The 20,857-nt window shown below is 36.8% G+C and overlaps 1 protein-coding gene across 1 annotated transcript in view; it reads left to right on the top strand.

Moving 5' to 3' along the window:
- The window catches only part of FHOD3 (formin homology 2 domain containing 3), a 707,140-nt gene that overhangs the window by 352,030 nt on the left and 334,253 nt on the right, over positions 1-20,857 (top strand). The window contains 1 exon segment of the mRNA XM_072599353.1: positions 17,704-17,771. Within this exon segment, the coding sequence (XP_072455454.1) occupies positions 17,704-17,771 (68 nt within the window).

Here is a 20,857-nt window from a genome sequence, read left to right as displayed (position 1 = left end):
TGGCCACAGGACTGTCTCCTTAATTTTTAATCTCTGAATCAAAGCAGTGAGTCCCATTGACTTTCTCTTTCTTTAAGGAGAATCCCTGCTTGAATCCCTGGGTTCCGAGATCTATGATCTAAATCCTTAATTACCCCTGACACTGTAACCAGATGCTCAATTCTAGTACCCACGCTATCTTTCCCTTATTATTCCCAAATGTTACACATTCAAGAGCAAAAGAGTTTATTTTTCAGGGTTTATTCCTACTTAAAAAGAAAATATACAAATAGAGGAATAATACATCAGGGCAATTTGGGACCTAAGCTTGCTAACTTCATGTCTAACTTCTCTAGGCTAGTTTAGCCTTTCAGATTTTTGTACCCATGGTATAATGTGCTGTTCTGGTATATGGCGTTACCCTTATAATGGCATCTTCTGTAGCATAGCAACCCCTCATTATTTTGGAGTTTGCCCACTAGGTATCCATTGTTTCTAGGGCTTCTGCTCAATTCCAGCCAGTGGAGATGCCTCAATTGCTGGTGACTTTGGGGATTCTCTTTACATTCCTTCTTAATCTTTGGCTCTTGTCTTCTCCTCCCCTCCTGTCTGCCTCACGAGACTAGGAAATAGAAACTGGGAATGACAGTGTTCCCATCACCTCAAAAGTCAAGGTAATTTAACCTGACAGTTTATACCCAGGGTTGACAATAGACCTTTCCTTTCTTTACAGAGGTAAAGATATACAAACGTAGAGACAACTGGAAGAAAAAGGGAGAGGAGAATTTGAGTAGGCTCTGAAGAGATAGTTAAAATAAGCTGTTCTTATCACAACTTAGTTGTCTTTTGCCCTGTTATTATTACCTTTGACATGCTAATTAGCTGATTAACCCAGAAGTCAGCAACCATTCATAGGGTCTTGACAAGGCCTAACCTCTTAACCCTTTCCTTTTGGCTGATTAGGGGAGGGAGTAGAAGGTATGTACTCATTGTGTGGTGGTAACTGATTGGAAAAGACATTTAATCTTTCTGGACTTTCCTTTCTTCATTTGAAAAGTAAGAAGATTGTCTTGAATTATTTTTCTCACTAACATCTCTCCTAATGTCTCCTTTTCTCCGCTATCCAGGCACTTTCCTGGGATTACTGCAGACTCCTTCATATTGGCTTCCCTGCTTCAAGTCTTTCTTCACACCATTTCATTCCTCACACAGATGCCAGAATGATCTTCCTAAAGCTTAGGTCCAACTATGTCACATCTCTTTTCTACCCTACTAAATGTACTCCTATGGTTCCCTATTACCTCCAAGATAAAATACACAACATTCTATTAGTCTTTTTAAAATTCTTTATAGCCTGGCCCCTTCTTATCCTTCCAGTCTTCTTATACTTGACTCCCTTCCCCAAACTCTGTGACTCAGTGACACTAATCTGGCTGTTTTGGCCCAAGACACTCCATCACCAGATTCCATACTTTTTTTACTAGCTATGTCCCATGCCTTTCTAGGACCTCTCTCTATCCTCAACACTGTTAGTACCTTCCTTCTGAGATTACCTCCCAGTTATCCTTGATATATTTTGTATATAAATAATTGTTTACATATTGCATCCTACATTATAATATGAGATCCTCAAGGGAAGGGACTATGTTTTGTCTTTCTTTGCATCACCAGAACTTGGCATAGCTTCTGACCCATAGTAAGTACTTTATAAATGCTTGTTTTATGTTGACTGAGGAGATTAGTGATAAGAAAGTCACCCATGTTTACTAAAATATAATAGTATTTTGTGTGTATGTGTGTGTATGTGTATGTGTGGTATTGGAAACATGGTATGTGGAATTGGAAATAAAGTAAATGCCTGTTTACTGGAGAATGGCTAACAAGTACATGAATTTAATAGTAGGGGAGGGAGGAAAAAAGCACTAACCACTTTGCAGATTATTTCACTTGATTCTTACAACAACCCTGTAAGGTAAGTGCTATTATTACTCCCATCATACAGTTGAGGAAGCTGAGGCAGACAAAGGTTGTCACTTGCCCAGGGTCACACAGCTAGTAAGTGTCTGAGTCTGAATTTGAACTCAGGTAGCTAAATGAAGCAGACATTGTGAAATTATAATGACCAAATGTAGCCCCAAAAGAGAATGAGATCCTTCTCCAACTTCTTTATAGAGATGAATGTCCACAAGTGTGGAATACTGTATATAACATCATATTTTTATTTTTTATGTTAATTGGTTTAGCTATCTATGTTTTTCTTTCTCTTTTTAAAAATCCTTTGCTATAAGGGATGTCTCTGGGAGAAAGAGTGGGAGGAGGAAATGTAAGTGATATCAAAAGACATTATATCTATAAAAATCTACTCAAATATAAGTTCCTCTTTTGACATTTAAAGCTCTTCACAACCTGGCCCTTTCCTATTTCTGCAGTCTTTTAGAACATTATTTTCCTCCATAAACCCTAAAGTGACAGGAAGGGAGGAGTTGTATGTGATCATTTTATTTTATAACAGTACGATGACCCCAAAGGCTCAATAAAATCAATTTAATGACCAAATTTGGTTTACCACCCCTACTCTAGGTTGGATCCTCTAAGATGTTTTTTTTAAAGCTTAAAAGATTTTTTTTAAAAAAGCCTACATCTTAAAATGACCATAGAGAAGCACATCAAAAGCTATTTATTTAACCAGTCACATGGTATCAATCCTAAATTTGTTTTCCATTTAATATCAACATAATCTTCTGCTAATATTTAAGAAAGCCATAACCTATATGAGAATACTTCATAGTAGATGGAGTTCCCATTGCTCTGCCAAAAGACTGAAATACTTTAGACTTTATCAGAGTATAACCATATCTAAGAGATAGTGGGAAAATATTGGCTTTTCAAAAGACATGGAATTGAATCTAGGTGCTACAGTTCCTTTCCTTTGTGACCCTAGGTAAGATGCCTAGTGTTTCTGGGCTTCAAATGCAAACTTTATAAAATGAAATTAGACTAAATAAATGATATCTAAAGACTCTTCCTGTCCTAGAATCTACAGTTCTGTGACTCAAGATCTGGGTTCAGTTCTTGATTCTGCAGCTTTCAAGACCATGGTTATCATGATACAATAAAAGTTACAATGTTCTTGAGATAGAATAATGAGCATCTTATAAGAATGTGGCAATAAAAATGTTATGTAAGTGGTAGCTATTATTAAACTATGAGAAAGTGAGGTACTTTCTAGGAGGGTGACTAATAAATGACTACTTTGAAGTGTGGTCTTTGGAAAGGGGAAGGGAAAACAGTGGCAGCATCAGCAACAAAGTATCTTCAGGTCCAGACTTCAGAAGTATCAGAATAGCAAGATGAAGGCCAGGGTGCATTAAATCTTTCACGTTGGCAAAAGTGTATCAATGTAGGTTACTGACAAATAGAACTGATGGGATTGTTTTTTTTTTCTTTTTTAAAAATTAATTAATTATAATTTTCGTTTTCAGCATTCACTTCCATAAGATTTTGAGTTTCAAATTTTCTCCTCTTCTGTCTCCTCCCCCCTCTCTAAGATGGTGTGTAATCTGATATAGGCTCTACTTATACATTCCTATTAGACATATTTTCACGTCATGATGTAAAGAAGAATTAGAACTAATAGGAGGGACCACAAGAAAGAAGAAACAAAACAAAACAACAAAGGAAAAGGAGAGCAAATAGTCTGCTTCCATTCGCATTCAGACTCTCAAGTTCTTTCTCTGGATGTGGATAGCATTTTCCATTTGCATTTCCATTTCCATTCCACAACTCTTTTGGAGTTGTCTTGGATCTTTGCATTGCTGAGAAGAGCTAAGTCTGTCAAAGCCAGCCATCCCACAATGTGGTTGTTAGTGTATATATACAATGTTTTCCTGATTCTGCTCATATAACAGCATCAGTTCATGTAAATCTTTCTATGTTTTTTTGAAGTCTGCTTGGTCATTAGTAAGTTCACAGTAAGTGAACACGCTAAGTAAGTTCACTTGCTTAACCATAGGATGCTAACTAGAGACCCTCCACCCTTGTTTTTCCTTGTGACGGTGACCAAGCATAGTGTGGTGGAGGTGACTCAGTTACATGGAAAGTCCCCCAACTTATTTTTGTACCTCCAGACCACTCCCTCCTGTCCAACATGAGCAGGTGACTATCTTATGACCACTTAGTGGAGATGCTCCAGGCTTTGCCCAACTCATGACCCCTGTGATGATATAATATTTTTGACTGATACATCATTTTTGGCCCTCAAAGCAAAGATTATAAAACAGTGTAGTCCCTCTAGAGTGTTCAAGTGTTAAATCTGGTATCCTTATAAAAATATTTAAAGGATAAAAGGTTTGTCCTTATAAAAATAAGGTTCTGGAAGAAGAGGGCATCTCAGGTCACCAGGAAGATCTGAGGTCCATTTTATTAGAGAAGAACCCCTTTAATAAAGTACCATTGGCTCAGAACTCTGCCTCAGTGGTTTTTCTTGCAGATTGGGCAATTCTAATCCCCACGTTATTGATGACCCAGAGGAACAGCAATGTGTGAACTCAACCTCTTTACTCCAAAGAGCTTTTGTTGATGTGGATTATCTCTGTTGATATTAAAGTGTCTTACTCATTCGATCAATTAATAAGCATTTATTAAGTACTGTTATGTGCTAGGTACTCTTCTAAGTGCTGAGAATTTTTTAAAAAGGCAAAAAACAGTCTCTGCCCTTCAAGAGCTTGTAATCTAATGGGAGAGACAATAGGCAGATAGTTATATACAAAACAGGCTATATGCAGGGTAAATAGGAAATAATGGATAAAGGGAAGGCACTGGAATTAAGGATATTTCCTGTAGGAGGTGAGACTTTAGTTGGAACTTAAAGGAAGCCAGGGAGGTCAGTAGGATAGCTAGGTGGTTCGGGAAGTAAAATGCCAGGCCTGAAGACAGGAGGATTCATCTTCTTGAGTTGAGATCTGACTTCAGTCAGTTAACTCTGTTTGCCTCAGTTTCCTCATCTGTAAAATGAACTAGAGAAGGAAAGAGCAAACCACTCCAGAATGTTTACCAAGAAAACCCCAAAGGGGGTCACAAAGAGTCAGACATGTCAGAAACGACTGAACAAGAAGTTTTCACATGTTATGTCACTCATTAGAATGTGAACTTCTTGAAGGCAGGGACTGTTTCTTTTTTCTTAGTATCCCTAGTGCTTAACACAGTGTTTAGTCCATAACAAAGAGCTTAAAAATGCTTTTTGATTTATTTTTTCTTCCTATGGATCATTTTAATGATCAAATAACTTTAAAATGCTACTAGATTACTAACAGCAGTACTCTCTTCCACCCATCCAGCACGTGCCATCTCCTCTCATAATACTTCCCCTTTATGGGCAGCTAGGTGGTGCAGTGGATAAAACAGCAGTGCAGGGGTCAGGAGGACCTGAGTTTAAATCTCACTTCAGGTACTTGACACTAGCAGTGTGACCTTGGGCAAGTCACTTAATCCCAATTGCCTTATCCTGGATCATCTTTAGTCATCCTGATGAATATCTGGTCACTGGATTCAGATGGCTTTGGAGGAGAAGTGAGGCTGCTGACCTGCACAGCCCTCCCTCACTCAAAAAAAACAGTCAAGTGCAAGTCATGTCATTTTTTCTCTGATGGCATGGTCTTCTTTGGCAACAAAGGACGAACACACATACACTTCCCCTTTATGTTCCATCTGATTTCTGTGACTTACCATCCTATTCTTTCATTTTGTCTGCTACTTTTCATGCTTTTTCTTACACCATTATTTATGCCAGAAGTGTTCTCCATAGCATAATTCAAGGATCAACTTATATCTACCTCCCAACTCCATGTCCCCTTCATCAGTGCCCCAGTCTATCTCCTCCTGCCTCAACCAAAAAATGAATTCTCCTTCCTCACATCTCTCATTGATCTTTGTTTGAGTCTCTTTTTGGTACATATCTCCCTATCCTTCATATCAATTTTTTATTTATGTACCTTTCCTCAATTAGATTTAAGCTCTCTGAGATCAGGACCTTTCTTTTACTTCCAAAGCCCTGGCACAGTGCTTAATCAATCTTCACTGCATGGACTTATACCAGTGTTTTGTTGGTGGCTACAAAAAGTATGAAAATGAAATGTATTTAAATTCCAGTAAGTTGTTTGACAAGCATTTTGTGATATGTTTGTCCCCTCTCTGGGTTTAATTACACAGGTCTACTCTCTAATACGCAAAAAATTAGCCTTGGGAGAATATAGGATTCTTGGTGATAGCTATGTTGTTCAATTTTGGCTCTGTTAAAATTAGATTCACTTCTTCACAATCCTAGGATTTTGAATGCAAAACATAACCTCTGGTTTTCTCCCTCATCATTATTGTTTCTACTTTCTGACTTCTTACAGAATGGCTTCCATTTCTACTGCATTGTTTTCTTGAAGGTCACCATTGGGCATCAAATCTAATGGCCATTTTCTAGGAATCATCTTTATTGACTTCCCTGAAGTTTTTCACACTGAGGTCCAGTCCTACCTTTTAAAGCTCTTTCTCTTTTGTCTTCTGTGAGACAGAACTTCCGTGTCTCCAGTATTGGTTGGGTTTTTTTTCCCTATATTTCTGTGCCTGACTTCTTTTTCTCCTTTTGCCTGTTAAATATAAATACTCTCCTTCGGGCCTGTTCTGGGAAGCTCTTCATTGTCTCTTTATTGGTCTTTGTTGATCTCACTTCATGGATTCTATTATTATTTTTAATACATTTGACTCCTGAATCTGTGTATGCATCTTCCTTGCTGAGTGTCTGTCTTTCAACTCTCCTTCATTCTCCAAGTATAGACAGAGGGACTTGTCTTTTGGCTCTGTCCCTACTATTTACTACTAGATGGTTTTGCCTCTAGCTACGTCTTTTCTGAGAGGCAGCTGTTGGCTCAATGGATAGAGCACTGGGCCTGAGTTCAAAAACATTCAAATACATATATTGAGTTCAAATACATCTTCAGATACTTCCTTGCTGTGTGACCCTGGGGAAATCACTTAACCTCTGATTGTCTGACAAAAGGATCCACTGGAGAAAGAAATGACAAACCACCTTAGTATCTTTGCCAAGAAAACTCCATGGACAGTACTGGTGTGATGTGGGCTATGGGGTCACTAGGAGTCAGACGCAACTAAATAATAACAACAATTTCTATTTTCACTGTTCCCCAGGTGGCAACTGAGAATTTGCATTGGGAAACTGAAGGGGCTGTTTCTGGTCCCATTTTTTTTTTCTTATCCATTAAAGAATAATAATAGCTACATCTATGATTCTCTTTAAAATAATATCTAGTGATTACTAATGAAGTCACAATTGTGACTGTAGATGGAGAGTTAAAATGGAATATATTTCTTCATTATTAGTGTGCTAATGTGTGTCATGACATGTGTGTCATGTAGCATACATTTTGGTTCTCTGGCAAGAAATCTCATGGACAAATTTCTCAGAAAACACTAAATGCTGACAGTTACTTGAATTGACTGTTACCTGGCCAGGTTCAGAACTATAATATAAACTCTGTAAATTAATTTTATTCAAGTAAAAATTTGTCACGTTTCACAAAGTTGTTCTTCCCTATTTCCTGCCCAACCAGGCGTACAGATTCAAACTTTCTCAAAGGAATAAAATGCTGGCACTGCTGAACAGTTGAGAAAACTCTCTACCTTCATATTTCTTATTGCATGGCAACAAACAACACTTTTAAAAACCATGTGATGAGATTATTTCACAGCAGATGTAAATAGGATTTTTGAAATACACAGTAGAGAGTAATTTGCCTATTGATGAATCCCCTTATGTAGTTCTGGCTTGAAAGCACAAGGAATTAGGTTGACTAACCAGGTGAAAGAAAGGACTTCTTTTGGTGTCAGCCCAAATTTTCCATTGGAGTAACAGGTTAACTTGTTTGACACTCAGTGAAAGAAGAGGATGTTAAAACAGTTAATTTTATATCCAGTATTTTTATGGACCTAAGTGGTTAAAACGTATCACATTTTAATTTTTTCTTTTTAAAATTTTTCTAAAATGACCTAGTTCAAAGTGATTTCTTTCTCCCTTCTCTACCTCTATCAATTTCTCCCTTCTTTCACTGTCCAATTAACCAACTTTGTAACTGACTCTTCCTGGCATTTTGGTTTTTCTTTTCCCCAGAAAGTGGGGATTTTATTGTCTTTCTCATCTTTGTCATCAGCCAGGATGATGCTGTTTTGAGCCTCACAATTCAAATACTTGTTGTATGTCCTAGAATGATAAAGCCATTGACATTTGGAGCTAATTTAATCCTCTAACTTTATAGATGAGGAAACTGAGGCTCACAGAGTTTACATGATTTGCTCATCTTCCCCGATGGAGAGCCAGGAAGAGAATCCAGACCACCTTAGTTCCTAGGGGCCATTGACTCTAAGCGTGATGACAATGGGCTACTTCTCTGAGTCTCAGGTTCTTTCTCTGAAAAAAAAGACATAACAATACAGCTATGTACTTCCCAGGATGTCATAAGGCACATGCAATGAAATGCAAGCTACTACTATCATTATATCATACTCCCCATAATTGGTTTTCAAAGAGAAACTAATACACACACACACACACACACACACACACACACACACACACACGAAAAATAGGTTGGAGCCATTTTGTAATGAACTTAAAATGCCAGAGTTTATTTGAACAACCATTTCATTTATATAGAACCCCCATATCAACCCCATTGGAACCTTCATGTTAGCCCTCACTGTGTCTTTTTCTGACCATTACCCCTGCCCCTCTCTAAGTTCCTATGGAGTCTTTCATAGCATCTCCTCTGGATTTTAAATATGGGAAGAAAAAAGAAAACAGACTTCCTCGTTATAGAGAAAGCAAATAGCAAGGGAAAAGAAAAGTGTAAATGTGTATTAACAACTTTTTGTATAGTAAACACATAGAGACTATGATATTTTTGCCAAGTTAGGACACACGGCCTAATCTGTAATCTTTCTCATTTCTTTTTTCTTCTGCAAGGTAAAAATACTTCAAAACTTCTTTTCTTTTATTTTCAATCTTTATTTCTTTAGTTCAAAGATAGATTTACCAAACAATGAAGGCACCAAGTGTAGTAGCTGACTTAAAAAACAAAAACAAACTTATTTCTCCTTTCTGAGTTTTAAGATGTTGAAAACAAATCAAGTGCTATTTCTTATAAGGATTTTAGGGGTAAATAATTCAACCTCTTTCATTTCACAAAAATTGTTTTTCTATACTATCCTCAGTTAATACTATGGGATAAATAGTTTCAGCCTACCAAGGCAGTGTTGGTATAAAAGTTCTGGATAAATATCTATCGACAGAGAACACCATAGCAACTTAGAATGCAAAAGTCTTTAAAAATGCTGAAGCCATCTCCTATCTGCATCCAAGAATCTCTATGCACGATATATGAACTTAATGGGTAAGAGTATAATGAAGGGGGAAAAAACCCTATGCTAAAATGTCAGCTGAAAATTCTGTGTTTTACATGCAGAACTATTATGTATTAAGCACATATAGTTCTTCTTTTGAATAGAAAAACTTAAATTCCTGAGCTGAAAGTCTTTTTCCATATTTTGATGAGCTCATCATCTCTTTGATTGGCAACCTCTTAAAAGGTTGCAAATAGTAACCCATCCATGGCAAATCCGGTCCACTTCCTCCCATCAGTTCTATATAGACTTAACCACTGTGGCAAAGGTCTTCTAATAGCTGTTCCCTTGTCATCCATTTCTGTCCCTACAGAACTGCCTTGTCTTTTCTGATTGTCAACTTCCTTGATGTCTTACTACTTTACATGGAAGTAACTCCTGATAATTCACTGCCCACTGCTTAAACTCCACTTGTGTCTCTTTCCTAAGTTTTTCGTTCCATAATGTTGATGATAATTGCAGTAATCTATTAATCTAGCACTTTATAAAGTGCTAGATATAAAGTTTCTCCCAAACTTCCCCAAGACCACCTATTTTTAAAAAAAATAAACTTTTTATTTTCTTCGATTTAAAAAAAGATTAAGAATCATTTATTTTCTCTTCCTCCCTGATCTACCTCTCCCCTCCCTCCCCAACCACCATTCCTAATTGGAGAAAAAGAAAAAGAAAAACCAAAATCCTCTTGACAGATATGCACAGTGAAGCAAAACAAAGTTCCTCATTGGCCATGTCCAAAAATATGTTCCTCATTCTTCAGCCTGAATCCATCAACTCTTTTGCTATTGAATCATGATTGGTCACTGTATCGATCAGAATCCTTGAGTCTACTATTGTTGTCCTTGTGTAAATAGCTCTCTTGGTTCTGATACCTTCACTTAGCCACCGCAGTTCATGTAAGTTTTCTCATGTTTCTCTGAAACTACACCTTTCATCATTTCTTATGATGAAATAATATTCTATTACATTCATACAGCATAATTTGTTCAGTCTTTCCTCAATTGATGGGCATTCCTTAAGTTTTCAGGTTTGTTCCTTTTTTGCCACTACAAGGAGAGCTATAAATATTTTTGTATATATGGATCCTTTTTTCTTTTTTTTGATCTTTTTGGCGTATAATAAACTTAGTAACCACCTGTTTTCCAGGGGGCAAATGATGGTGTCTTAAGAAATATATGTTAAAATTGCTGGAGTAGGAAATCAAGTAGGAAACTTCTAAAGCCTTTTTTTTTTTTTGGCTGCATGATTTTTCTTTTTTCTAAATTAAGTTTGTTGAGTTTGAATTAGCCTTTTCAGTTACATTTCGTTATCTGGTGTGCAATCTTTTAACAAAGGACTGGTCTTCCTTTTAGAATGACACTAAACACAGATCTGGCCTATCTGCTCTATCCTTTTCTATGAATTTTTTTTAATGTTATTCCATCCATGGTGGAATGTCATTATTGTGATTTTGTGAGAACAGAGACTAACACATGACATCTGTTAAGAAGTTGGTTAAAAAGACAAATCAAAGATTTCTAGCATGCTAAGCGATGGTGTCTCTTATGATTAAAATGAAACTTCATTGCCAGTAATTTGTACAAAGGGGGAAAATGCCATAATATAACCAATGCCAGATGGCAGAATTTCTTGTATAGAAATAGTTTGTGCTTTATAATACATGAAACCAAAAAAAAAAGTTTCAAAATAACCTTGTAAAAAATCATTTCTGACATGCTTTTTCATTGAGCCAGAATATGTGATATTCTTGTGCATGTTAGCAAATCCTTGAATGCTGGAATTATAAAAAGAAAAATCTAACTTTAGAATTTAAGTGAAATCACTTTCTTGCATAGTTAATGAGGAAGACTCTTTCAAACAAAGGGTCTATAATTTAGTAGTAAGAGCCTGTGCTGTTTCAAATGGGCATATTTAAAAGGATAAAAGAAATGAGTGGAAAGAATTTTACTTTGAAAAAAAATCAAGGCAGTTGAGAATGTTACCTGTTTTTCAAAAACAAATACTAAAAAGGGAAATAGAATGCTTTTTTATGAAAATGAAAAACATTTGCAAAAAAGTTTGGGTTATTTCTTAACATGTTCTTATCAAAATCAGAAGTAGGTTGACTTTCAGTGTTTTATAAGAATTTTTTTTGACATTTATATTGGTAGTCAAGTACAATTCCTCTCAGAGTTTAAAGATACTATTAAGTGATCTGAGGTAGCTTCTCTTATGAAATAGCCATGGACATGGATATTAATTCAGGATGTTTCCAGTTTCATAAAATATACTGGTGAGAGGCAGTTTAGCAGATCAGAGGGCCAGATTTAGAATCCAGTCAATCAATTGGCATTGCGTGTTAAATGTCTACTGTGTGTCAGGAACATTGCTGGGCACTGCTATACAAAAACAAAGAATCCCTGCCCCCAGGAAGCTAACATTCTATGCAAGAAGGAAGAGGGAAGAAGATGATATATTCATATAAGAAGACACAAAATGTAGGAAAAAGTCAATGCAGAGGCATGAGCATCTGGAAGAATCAGGAATGCCTCATATAGGAAGTGATCCTGAAGCCAAGCTTTGATTCTCAGAGGAGAGGAAGGAATATGCTTTGTTTAGCACCTACTATGTTCTAGGCACTTTACAAAATATTATTTCCTTTGGTCCTTGTAACAATTGTAGGAATTAGATGCTATTATTGTCCTCCTCATTTTACAAGTGAGGAAACTGAGGCAGACACCAGTTAAGTGACTTGCCCAGGGTCACACAGCTAATAAATATCTGAGATCAGATTTGAATTCAGATCTTCCTGATTCCAGGCTTAGTACTGAATATACTATATCACCTAATTGCCTTTGGGGAGGTGAGGAGGTGAAGGATAGCATTCCAGGCATGATTTTGCACATGTAAAGTCAGACAGACCAGAGATAGAACATTGGGTGTGAAAAACAGTAGAAGACCATTTTGGCTAGACAGTAGCACACATGAAGGAGAATAATGTGTGATAATAACAGAAAGATGGGTTGGAGCCAGGCAATGAAAAAGAACTAAATTCAAATTCATTCCTGACACATTATGTATATGACTCTTGGCAAGCCATTTAATTGCTGATTGCCCCAAGCAGCTCATTAAGAAGATCAGTTATAGATGAATTGCTGATTTGCCATTTGGTGAAGGAAGTTTCCACACCAGAGAATTGCTCATTTCAATTAATCTATCACAGACCTGAGGCATGGGGGTGGTGGGGTGGAGATTCTGTTTCTATTTTTGTTCTATATGGATATATTTTTGGAGAAAACAAAACAAAGAAACACAGCAAGACAAAACATTCCTCAATTCAGCCCTGTAATAATATTTCCTTATCATAAACATGAAACTATTTGTTCTCACAGGTGAATTTTCTCTATTGACACTAGGAAACCCTCAGTTTTAACATTAAAAAGTCAACACAGTGAAAGTGGATAAAATGTGTATAGATGCATAACAAATATTTGTTGAATTTAAGATTGCCTTCAAGTGGCATGTTTTTAAAATAAATTTCAGAGCCGGAACAGTTACTAGAGAATTATGGAATATCTAAGATGGGAAAGGGAAAAGGCTTTGGTCATAAGATAAAGCGAGGTTAACAGTATAAAAAAATCATTATTTTTTTTTTACCTAGAATGAAATTGGATATTTTCCTAAATATGATAAGCATTTGGTAAATCTTTGTAAAGTTTAACTGGGAAAGTGAACAAAAGCCAGGTTTAGGTAGGTTTTCAAACCAACATAGAACTATTATTACTCTTGACCCTCCATTAGCCAGAGCATTTAATTAGTCATACGACCCTACCTCGTTTCTTGAGGTGGATTCAGCATTCAGATTAAAGTAAATATTCTTGTGGTATTTTTACTTTCAGCTGATAGAGAAAAAGTCCCTTTTGCTTGTATTTTTGTCAAGGACTTGCATTTTGTTTACTGATGGTTTTGTATGGGCTCTCCTAAAAGTAAATGGGGACCTTAAGTAGTACCAATTAGAACAGGAGGCTCAGAGTGGGCATACAAAGAATCAGTGGGGATAAATATATTGAAATGCCCCCTTTTGATTTCTGCAGGAGGAATAAATGAATAATGTAAGTATTTATGGAGAATAATGCCTCTATTAGAACAGTGAATTTGCTTTTTTGAAAAACAGTTCCTTAATGGCTGTTCAGTTAAAGGTGATCATATCTTCATGTTCTGCTGACATTTCCACAATTGTGACTTGTTCTTGGCAGGGAAGTGAAAGGAATGAGGGCATTGGGGAAAATAGGAAAAGGAGACAATTAATAAAGGATTGTGAGGAATCCCATGAATATGGCAGTTAGGTGGCATAGTGTATAGAGGGCTACTCTTAAAGTTGGGGACACTTGAGTTCAAATTCTGTTACAGGTACAGCTGGATGGTCTTGGACAAGTCACTTAACTGGCTGAGTTTTCCATTCGGTAAAATGGGGATGATAATAATTCCAACCTTCCAGGGTTGTTGTGAGGATTAAATGATATAACACATGAAAAGCACTTTGTAAGTCTTAAAGCATTATATAAGTGCTAATTATTATTATTATCATTATTATTAATAGTAGTAGTAGTACTTGCTTACCATATAAATCCAATTCAGAGAGAAATTCTGACTAAGCCCCAAAGCATATATCATAAGTAGTCACTCCAAATTGGATGTGTTTCCTAAAAGCACTTGTAGCATAACCTAGAAAGTAATGGAAGAAAGCTTGGCTTCCCTTTAAGTACCATCTATTGAATACCCTGCCCCATATTTTCATATGATGGATCTGTTGCACATGAATTTCATTGGTAAAACATTCCCATTTAGTGGAGGTGGTGCTAGCAAAGGCTTACTTGTCCTGAATTTGAGGTATGTTGTGAGTGGTGGAAGTTATGGGAGAAGTCATAAGCTTAGGGAGCTGAAGTGACCTATTGTTGGTAAATCTAACAGAGACAGGGAGCCAGCTACATTTTTCTCTCTGTCTAGCATCAGAATTTTAACAACAGTTAAGGTACTTTCTAGATTCCTGTCAAAGGGTCATTTTTGGCTTATCCAGAGCTTTTTGATTCATTGATATTTGATGATGAATGAGCCCTATTCATCTGTAAAGGTCATGGTGTCTTGTGAGCCTCTTTTATGCTTTGTTTTTCGGAATTAGTCATTCCCACCCTTGTTGAATCCCTTTTAACCAAGATCATAGCTATCTAGGAAGCATATACTGAATGTTCAAGACTTTTGGGGGTATATACAACAGATCAGATGCATGATGACTACCTTCAAGGTGTTTATAATCCAGTTGCAAAGTCAAGATTTCCATTAATCCTCCATCCTACATTATAAAGCAATTCCAGCCATAAGGGAAAAATTACTTTTACTGTATTATTCTGAATCACTTGACCCTTCAAATGCTAAAGGAATCATAGATTAGTGGGATTAAGGTGGAGCTATAATTATGGAAAACTAGTAGGGAGGGAATTTTTGAGCTTAATTATTGACAGTGATAGATATGACCCTTGGATCTTTTTGTGACTTTGATCTCTTGACTCTCAGTTTTTTTCTTCATTTGTAAAATGAGGGGATGAAGGTGAAGATGACTTTTGTTAGATTGGAAAGAAAAATAGGTTTTGAGTCAGGGCCTTGGGTTTAGAATTCTTTTAGCTCTGTGTCTCTGAATAAGTCACCCAGTGCCTGGCTCATGGGGAAGCTAGGTTAACTTCAGTTTCTTCAGCTATAAAATGGGGATATTAACAGCACCAAACTTTCAGGGTTATTGTGACCATCAAAACAGGTAATATTTGTAAAGCATTTAGCACAGTGCCTGGCCCATAGTAAGAACTTAATGCATGTTTATTGGTTGATTAATTGATCGAACAATTAAACTGACTAGATGTTGAGCCAGGAAACCAGTAAGGTCAGGGTCCCTTCCAGCACCCTCATTCCCCAAGGTCATGATGGGTTCCAGGGAACAGACCATGACTAAACCAATAGGTGAGGACTCAGTTCATGGGGCAGGGTTAGAGCATACAGCCAGAAAACTTGAGCACACCAGTACACCCACTGGGCTAATTCCTTCCTCTAAACCTTTTACTTTGTTATTTCCCGACTCTGCCCACTATCCCTTTCCAAGCCCACCTCCTCTCTTGAGGCATTCCTTGACTACAGCAAGTCACACTGATCTCTCCTATGTCTAGACCCCACTTTACTGCCCCCCTCCACTCCTCCTACTACCATGTCTGACATTCAGATTCCAGGATCCATTGGTGTCTCCCTGCGTGCTGGGGGTTTAAAATTTGGCCTGTCTGATAGCTACATCTGCTAGGGTACTTTCCTTTTGACTTCCCAAATACTGATATTTCTCAGTGGGATGGCACCAGAAGCTACATATATAGAGTCTTGGGGTGCCAAGCTACAATGGAACATCTCAGCCTCCAGCAACTACCACAGTTTCCCAAATTGAAATGCAAGCTGCTTTCTTCAGGGCCTTCCAAATTGTCATGTTTCCACAGGCCATTCAAAATGATCCACAGTCTATTCTTTCTTGATTTTGATTTCATTCATCCTGTCAAACTCAAGTATCTAGTCACTCCAGGTCACATACACACATACACTGAATCCTGCTACATTATCTCTCTGTCATCCCTGGATCTACTGATAACCCTCTGTGTTTTGTCACAAAAACACCCTGGAGCAAGATAACACCCAAAAGATCAAGAACATGTCTTAATGTTTTTATTGCCAGAGGGACAGGAGCAGTAATTAGCAAATAAGGACAGCTGAACAAACACCACGTCTTCAATCCACACAGCTGTCTGCCTCCCTCTGGGGTTCTCCAATCTAACACGATTGTACATATGGTTAATACCACATAACCTAACACTTAATTATATTCACATCCACATCTGTTATCACATCCCATTTCAAGCACACATATACTGAATTTGAACATCCTTCATCCTGTACTTGCTATTTCCATTTTTATCTGGCTAGCTAGTGCTCAGTCTTCTGCTTTGCCTCTGGTGATCCCATGAGATCCAGGCTGTTAATTGGGGACTTTGTCTGTTGTCTGACATGTTTGTTACATGCTTTGCCTATTGTCTTTTCGCATGATTTTTTATTGTTTAGTTGTTTTTCAGGCCTGTCTGCCTCTCCATGACCCCACTTGGGATTTTCTTGGCAAAGATACTAGAGTGGTTTGCCATTTCCTTCTCCAGCTCATTTTACAGATGAGGAAACTGAGGCAAACAGAGTTCAATGACTTGCCCAGGGTCACCCAGCTACTATGTGTATATCTGAGGCCAGATTTGAATTCAGGAAGATGATTTTTCCTGACTCCAGGCCCTTCATTCTATGCTCTATGATTCTACCCAGCCACCCTTCCATGTGAGAGGCTGCCCCTATTCCATTCTCTGTATCTGTCCTGCAGATTTCCTCTTGCCATTCCTCAGAAAGGTTTTGCATGTGAATATTTTCACTGGACAATGAACTCAACTCTTCATTTTATTGAGATTTGTCTCTAAACTGTTTAGCTTAAATTTTCTGTAGTTTTAATTCTGTATTTCTTTATACTGTGCAGTAAAAGTCTTATCTTAGGTCTTAAGACCTCAGAAGGCAGGAATCATGTTTGTCTTATACTTCTCTTGTGTACCTGATAGTGCTTACTATCTGTACTGTACTACAGTACAGTAATAGGAAGTAAAAACTTTCGTTGATTAAATGATTAGTGAGGAACATGAAGGAAGGAGTCACCAAAACAGAGACTGAGAAAATGGTCTAATAAAAATAATGGGTGAATTGAAAAGAGGTGCTGATTTGAGGGGAAAAATGAAAATTTCTGATTTTGATTTAAGTATTTGGAAATGGTGTGTGTGTGTATGTGTGTGTGTATGTGTGTATGTGTATGTATGTATGTGTGTGTATGTGAGAGAGACAGAGAGAGATAGAGACAGAGACAGAGACAGAGGTCAGGTTAAAGGTGCTTGTCTGGGAGTTATTAATGCAACTGGTAGTCGGTACATGGTAGTTGAAAGCCTGAGAGTGGATGATCCACTAAATAATGTTTTTGTTCTTTATCCCATTCTCAATTATGAAAACTCCCTTTACTCAATTTGAATTTCTCTATGTTATTAGAAGGCTAAATTATGTGTCCTTTGTCAGTTCTACTTATTTTTTCACTAGAAATTTTTATAATGAACACAGATCATCAGTGTGCTTCGCTTATCCATTTGGGTAATGAAATTGATGTTATTGTTATTTTATTTATTTCAGAAAAATTGTACAACTCCAGTGGACGAGAGTTAAGACGGGCTCTTTTCTCCTTGAAGCAGATATTTCAGGTAAAAAAGTTTGACTAAATTAACTTTCTATTGGAGAATGCTAAATTGTGTTAGCTGTATTTGCTGAACAACCTAATGCAGATAAGTTTGTACTTCATTTTAGGGAAAATTAGGAGAAGTTATCTTCTGTAATTTAGTAGAGAAATGCTTATTCAAGACTCAGAAATTAAATATTGAACTTTTACCCTCTATTGTTTATAGAGGCAAAACTTAACCTTCCCTCTTCTCCTATACTTAGAACAAATAATTATGACAGAAGGTCAGGTTCACCTAAAAAGACTCAGTATCATACTAGTATGTGTCTTCACCCTTTATTTGGGGATCTAGTTTTTCTGAGGACATCCCATAGATGATCTGGAAAAGCATGAAGAATTCTGGTAGAACGATATACCATTCCACTATTTAATTAGGTCCATTTACTGTTGACCACCATACTCTACTGCTCTAAAACTTTCAGTGGCTCCATGTTGCCTAAAAAGTCCAAGTTCCTTAATTTTATCATTCAAGTCCATCTACTACGTTAAGTCCATTAAAACCATGAAGTCCACCGACCCAATTTTCAGCTTTATTTCATATTATCTTTCTCCATATGCTCTATCCTCCAGCCAAAAGATTCCTTGTAAAAATCCTATCTGTTCTTCAAGGCCCAATGCAAATGCCATGTCCTTCGTGAAACTTTTTTACCACATTACCAATTGGATATATTTCCTCTTTTGAACTCCCATAGCGTTTTATTACTTGGCTGTTAGAATATGAACTCCTTGAGAACAGGGAGGATCTTACGTTTCTGTTTGTATCCTTAATGCTTAGCAGAGTACTTTGCACATAATGAGCATTCAGTAAATGCTTCCCCTCCCATTCATTCATTCATCCATTTATTCACATTTATGGCTCTGTTCTTGTTATGTTTTGTGCTATAATTTTTCTTTAGTGATAATGTTATTCCCATAGCTATTTTAATAAGCTAATTATGGGAAGGGACCATGTCTTACTTATCTTTTTATCCCAGCAGTGCCCACAGCACAGTGCCCTCCTCATAATATTAACGAACCTGTGATTTCAGCAATGTGGTTACTTCCTCTATAGTGCAGATCGCAGTTTATTCACACCTTTTCAACTTATGTGCCTTTTGCCCAAATTTGCTCTTAAATATTCCTCCTTCTGAAGGCCTCCTCTAAACCACGATGTCGTCTGGATATCAATGTAACACTGAGGTAATTAACTAGTAGTTATCTCTTACACTTGCTACCTGACTAGACTGCTTCCTTTTCAAGTCTACTATGTCTTTGATAATATCTTTGATGGCCCTTCTGCTCAATTCTTCATTATTAACATGTTGCAGCATACTCACAGCTGTCATTGAACTCCTCATCACCCTTCAGATGATCTGTAATTTCATTTCTTTGGAATTGAGCTATTCCACAGCTCAAAGCTGTATGAAATGAATGGAAGAATATTGATGTTCAAGATGGGTCTTTGTTTGGTGTCAATAAAAATCACTCTACAATTTCTTCAAAGCAGTTCAACCTGTTCTCTTCCTTTTAGTCCATAGTCCAGACACAGTACCTGTACAAGTGTTTCTGAATGGACTAGTTTTTATGATCCTATTCAATTGTTATTTTTATCTGGATAATAGATATTCTTCATCCAGTTGATATTTTCCACGTGGACAGTTAGATTAAACTCTTGAATGATGTGAAGCTCCTTGGGGATTCTTTGCAATGATCTGGCGTTGGATACCTACATATTTTTTTCATATTACTTGTGATTTCATTGGTGTAGGGAATTCAAGGTGAGGAAACTCCCTTCACCAATGTACATTTACAACTGTTTTGCAACTTATAATCTTAGAAAGCTTACTAGAGCACTAAGAAGTTAAATTACTTACCCAGAGTTTTAGAGAGTTTGGAGACGGAGTTTTAGAGATTTGAACTTACGTCTTCCTAAATCTGAGACCAGCTTTCTATCTAATATGCCATGCTATGTCTGTAATTATTAAGTTGGTTTAAATATTTTATACTTATTTGAAATCTTGAGCTTCTTTGATAACATTATTTCATCCTTCCAATATCCTTGAAAAATTCCTGATGGACAAATATTGTCATCCCTGCAGAAAAGTGAGGTTAAAACTGATATTTATTGAGTAAAAGACAAGGCTTCTAATTTCTAAGACAGGAACACACAGATTCTAACCAAAATAATTTACTGACAGCAATGAGGCACTATAAAATACAAATTTATTAGTGTAGCATAAGTTTGCTTTTTCTTCTTACAGATATTCCTCTGCCAGTTGGTAAAAATTGTGTACAGTATTAATCTTAATGATTAGCTGGAGATATTACATGAGAGTACTAGTCATTACTTTTGTACAATGAAGCCATGTGTGATTTGACATTTTAGTTAAGGCAATAAACATTTGTTATATGCTTGGAAAAACTTTCTGACTAGACATGAGCTCATCTAAATGTTCATTTTTAACATATGGTAGTGGAAAGGGATATGGATAGAGAGAAAATTATTTTTTATTTCCTTTTTACTTATGGGTGTAAAGTAATTTTCCAAAAATTCATGATATCTTCCCATTTTCTCTTTCTCCCAAAGCCATGATTATCTCAAATGACTGAATTAAGCACAGATGTCTTTCGTTACTTTAGGGCACTGCACATAACGTTTTTTTCCCCACCTGAATAACATATTAGAACTTTCCCTATGGTTTCTTGGTTCAAGAGGTGACGTCGTTAGTGCCTACCCAAATTTAGCCCTACTCCTTCATCCATGTAATTTCAAAAATATTATAGACTTCAAATAAAAGCTTAGTTCCATGTAGAGCCAGGAGAATTAGGGCAGTTATTTCAAATTATTTTTCCCTTTTGGAGATAAACCATAGTTACTGACTATTCCTTTAACACCAACCTTCCATTATCCCATTAGGAGTTCTAGTCTTTACATCACTGAGGTTTTTATTTTTGCTTTGTTCTTATAATTTTGGCCAAATGCCTCAACTTTATCCTGGACATATTTAAATCCAAGACATGGCCTTATACAGGAAATGTACAGAAACATCAAAGGAGAATCCTAGACTGTAG

Source organism: Notamacropus eugenii, chromosome 4 (genome assembly GCF_028372415.1).
Source record: "Notamacropus eugenii isolate mMacEug1 chromosome 4, mMacEug1.pri_v2, whole genome shotgun sequence".
NCBI classification, from domain to species: Eukaryota; Metazoa; Chordata; class Mammalia; order Diprotodontia; family Macropodidae; genus Notamacropus; species Notamacropus eugenii.
This window is presented reverse-complemented; position numbering and strand designations above follow the sequence as displayed.